This window comes from Limulus polyphemus, unplaced genomic scaffold (assembly GCF_000517525.1).
Source record: "Limulus polyphemus unplaced genomic scaffold, Limulus_polyphemus-2.1.2 Scaffold3216, whole genome shotgun sequence".
Taxonomy (NCBI): Eukaryota; Metazoa; Arthropoda; class Merostomata; order Xiphosura; family Limulidae; genus Limulus; species Limulus polyphemus.
Window position 1 is genome coordinate 42,579 of NW_013668826.1, and position 4,541 is coordinate 47,119.

Sequence of the window (4,541 nt, forward strand, 5' to 3'; positions counted from 1 at the left end):
TCTCCAGCCATTATAAACAAACTATGTTCAATATTATCACATTTACCTGTATCTGGTCAAGTTACGTTCAGGTAGCATTATTTTTACAGAAATTACTTCACAATTTTCTTTATCTTTGTACACAAGTTATAGTAGAAATAGTTTATCAATAACAAAAACAAGTTTTCTTTTTTGAGCCAAAAGATATTTTCTAATACTTTGTAGCATGACAGTACCTTGTTTAAAACTTCACAACATATTAAAAATGTTCGACTAAAGAAATTCATTATAAGAAATAACATTGAGAAATGAGAACTGCTTAACAGTTATCACCTGAAGTATATTACAAGGTGTAATACCATAATTAACTCTAGCTGGGGTATAGAGGTCTTGTATATGACATCATTAAACTTTGTTTCTTTCAACAACACCATATCAACACAATATTCAGTAAAGCTTTACATGCTATCAATGGCATAAACATGTCTTTTGGAAAAAAGATATGATTAGAAAACTTTAAGGCTATTCAGTTCCTCAATATATATTTCTTTAAGTACATCACTGAGATAACTTAGAGCAGTATATAACATGATATTAGAATATAAATTTGTCATTTTTCAACAAAAATGAATCTAAGCACTTGATGTCAAATATTGTGAAATACATTATAGGAATGTGTGACTTTGTGACATTAGAATAAGACCCCTATAAATATATAAAAAATGACAACATTTGAAGAATACAAAGAGTTGAGAAAAATAACACATTTAGGAGAAAGACTACACAATGTAATTTTTGTGCAGAACCAGTGATTATATAAACAATAGTTGTTTAAAAAGTGGAAACAATAAGCTTGAGAAATACAGAAAGATGAATCCAGATCTCATGTCCCAAGCTTTGTTTCTACGAGCCCTATTGTCACGTACATTATCATCAGCAAGTTTAATTATCTTAAAAGACTAATTTTAATTGGTTAAATTATTTTCATCAAAAAATATCAGTGAAAAATTAAACATTATTCTTCAAAGTGATGATTTTCAATTTAATCACTCTGACTTTATCAGTGTATAAAAGTTATTAATGTAGAGAAGCATGACAAGGAAAAAACATCCAGTAGAACATAATTATACATATTTAATTAATATGTTTAATAATTCTGAAACTGAATAAGAAAGTACGTATATTAAAAAATGCAAACAACACATTATTATAACACATTTATCATTAGAGATGGACAATTAACTCATCTAATTGATTACCTATGAGCACTGATTGCATTAATTAGTTATGTAATCAATCAAAATTACGAAGAAATTGTTTAATGTCACGAAAATAATTAAATGAAATTAGTATTTAAGATTATTACTATTTTCAATTACTTCAACTATCCGAGTCTTGTGAGAATAATCAATTAGTTGAATATAATTGATTAATGAGCCCAAACATTAATGGGCAAATTCCACAAATTGCCTAGCTCTACTTATCATACAGTTAAAGTTACAACAAGGTAAGGATATCACTTTGAAAAACTTTAATTCAAAAGACACTTAAGTCATTGAGAATGATGGAAAAGTATAAAATAAAAAATAGTATTTTCCTTGTACTTTCACAGAATAAAACAAACACAAAAATCATACGTATCTTTTAATACAATATAACTTGTTTTTTAAGAATAATTAAATTTTGGGAACTAAAATTAAAAGGTGCTCGCTCATACTTGAAAGGACATATTACAGAGCTTGTCATTAAAACAAAATATTAGAAATTTTAATTATTTTGCAATTATGACTTACCTGCAGCCTAAAAGCTCAACATTTACAAATACTTGAGCTAAACACAAGAGTCTATTCAAAGGCAGCTTGTCAGAATGAGTTACTAAGAAGTCTCTTCTCATAACCCAATGTTCATCACTCTCCCACGGTTGGCGATACGACTCCACATCGAAGTTACCACAGTCAGTCATTATCTGAAGAACATTTAAAAAATATTCTTAAATGCCTACTTTGAATTACTGACTTAATCACCATCAATGGGGTACACATTCTGCTTCATATTGACTAACTTTATGGTTTTGATTGTTCGATACTCAGCGTAAATAATTGACCAAAAAGATTTGGTTAAATCATTCATTTTCTACATGAGGGTCCCCATCAGTAATTAATGAGATTTAGTGCAATACTAATGGTATTTCTGTCACATACAGTTAGGGATGGTGTAACCAACAAAGTCACATACCCCCAAAACCAATTTGGTGCATACGAGCCTAATTAGTAATACTAGGGTTAATACACTAAATTATTGAAATTATTCTTTGTTAAATACATTCTATATATAATTTCAATTATAAGAACCCACAAGTGAAAGCAAATAAGCATACGTTATATTTCAACCACATGGTGTGAACCAGATTAAGCAAGTGAACTGTATTATCATCATTTAGAGACCAGATTTTCAAGGTAAGAATTAATAATATAATATTTTTACTTTTAAGTGATTATTTTATTTGGATTAATGTGTATCAATTTTTGTGTGACATGCATGCTTTAATTTTTGTGTATTGAAAAACAAATCCATTCGAATTTGGATGCACTTTACAAACTAACAAACAACTTATTTTTTAAAATTCTACACTTGAGATTCAATCAGGAAAACACAAATACAGCAATATATGTAATTGATATTTTACCTATATGAAATTAAGACTAACTGGTCTATCATTTCCAGAGCTATGCTTATCTCTTTAATAGGAGTAACATAAACAATTCTCCAACTCTCTGGCACCTGTCCACTGTCTACTTACCAAAAATGAGAAATAAAACCTCACATATATAATCTCCAACACCATTTAAAACCCTGGAAAAACAGTCTTGTCTTGATGCTTATTCCTAATCTCTCAGTCTTTCTTTTTACTACCAAAATATTAGTATCTACATGATTAAGGTCATGATTATTGCAAGATCATCTCTTTTGTAAAAACAGAATAGAACATAGAAAAGTTCAACCATCTCAGAAAATTTCAACAAAAACCTTGCCAACAGCATTTTTTAAGGGACCAATCCCTACTCAATAGCATGAATGAATAATCTCAACACAGTGGTGGATAAGTCACCCAAGCTATCAAAAGTAGTTCTCTGTTGCTAGAAGTTAGGCTAATAGAATTTTAGAATGTATTTATAGTCGTAATGAATAAAAGTTAAAAAATGGGTAAATTATCTCTTTATACAAATCACTAGTTATGACTCACTTGAATAATGTGTATAATTTTAGTCTTCCTATCCTAGGATACTGATTTAATGGAAAGGGTTCAGAGAAGAGCTACTAGGATGACTCCAGTTCAGGGATGGAAGTGTTATCTAGGAAGGAAAGGTTAAGATCTTCTAATCTACTTTACATGAGAAAGGATGGGCAAGACGTGTTCTTACTAAAGTTTACAAGATTATCTGAAAGGTAAATAGGATAAAAAACATAATTTCTTTGTGCTCTAATCTTAAGATGAGAGAACCAAGTCAGGACTTGGAAAAGACAAGCCTTGCTATAGTTAAAACAGTTATATTTTTCTAACATTAGTAACAGTAACAGGATAATACTTACCTTGGAAGCAGCAGGGGTCAGTGTTTTACAGGAGTTTAAAATAAGAGCAATCGAAAATTTCCTGAGAGTGATAAATAATGAGTGCATAAAAATTTTGACTCTTTCTCAAGGATGTGTGTACAAGAATAGCCTCGAACTTTGTAGAACCAAATGGTTCCTTGCTGTTAGTGTTACAAGTTATAATTATATTCAGCAAGGCTTAGTTAACTTGTACTCAACATGTTTAAACTAATTATTGTTATACTATAGTGAGTATAAATAAATCCTGAAACCCTATTTCTGTTATGAGAATTACTGTTACCTGGCACTAACAATTGAGCATTGTGGTTTTGTCAACTCTAATTACAAATTCAAATCGAAACCATACGTTTTAGCCCTAACAGTAATTGTACTAGTATTAATAAGTAGTAGTACTACTACTAGTACTAGGGTTAAACTCAGTCTTATCACTAAATAGTAAATACTAAAACAGTGAAATTTATTAATTAATTACTATCTAGTTAATAAATGTCAGGGTACTATTATTATATTAGTATTTCAAACTATTGTTTATAAAGAAACTTTCGCTTAAAACTAAATTCAACTGGCCTTACATTCAATAAATACTAGAAAAAGAATAATCATACCAAAATCCTCCGAGAAGCGTTAGATTATTGACACAACGACAATACCTTCAGTTGCCAGACACTTCTTTCGAAATCCCCCTACCGGTCAATAAAAAAATCACCCATTTTTAGCGTTTTATCAACTTGCCCCCATTAACATGCGTATAGTGTATTGTTGAAAAATTAGAATAAAAAAACAACAACACATTACTATCATTTTCTTACAGACTACTATTAGGCGTATTTTACATGGATTAAAATATGAATGAATAAATAAAATTATCAGAGCAAAATTATTATATATATGTAGATATTACCAGAACTCTGCAAACTTAGGCTTCCATGAAAAGAGTTTCTATGGAGTTC

General features: G+C 29.6%; 1 protein-coding gene across 3 annotated transcripts in view; it reads right to left on the bottom strand.

The window, feature by feature from the left end:
* The window catches only part of LOC106468911 (partner of xrn-2 protein 1-like), a 4,998-nt gene extending 727 nt beyond the window's left edge, over positions 1-4,271 (bottom strand). The window contains exons 1-3 of one of the 3 annotated variants that reach the window (XR_002612755.1): positions 4,197-4,271; positions 3,224-3,332; positions 1,773-1,945 (exon numbers count right to left, since the gene is read on the bottom strand). Coding sequence is in view for 1 of the 3 variants with exons in the window: in XM_013929363.2 (XP_013784817.2) it covers positions 1,773-1,945; positions 3,571-3,657 (260 nt within the window). In the remaining 2 variants the exon portion in view is untranslated. Of the gene's footprint in view, positions 1-1,772; positions 1,946-3,223; positions 3,333-3,570; positions 4,006-4,196 lie in introns of those variants that run through there. The other 2 variants (XR_002612754.1, XM_013929363.2) reach the window with 2 other exon arrangements.
* Between the last annotated feature and the right edge of the window lie 270 nt (positions 4,272-4,541).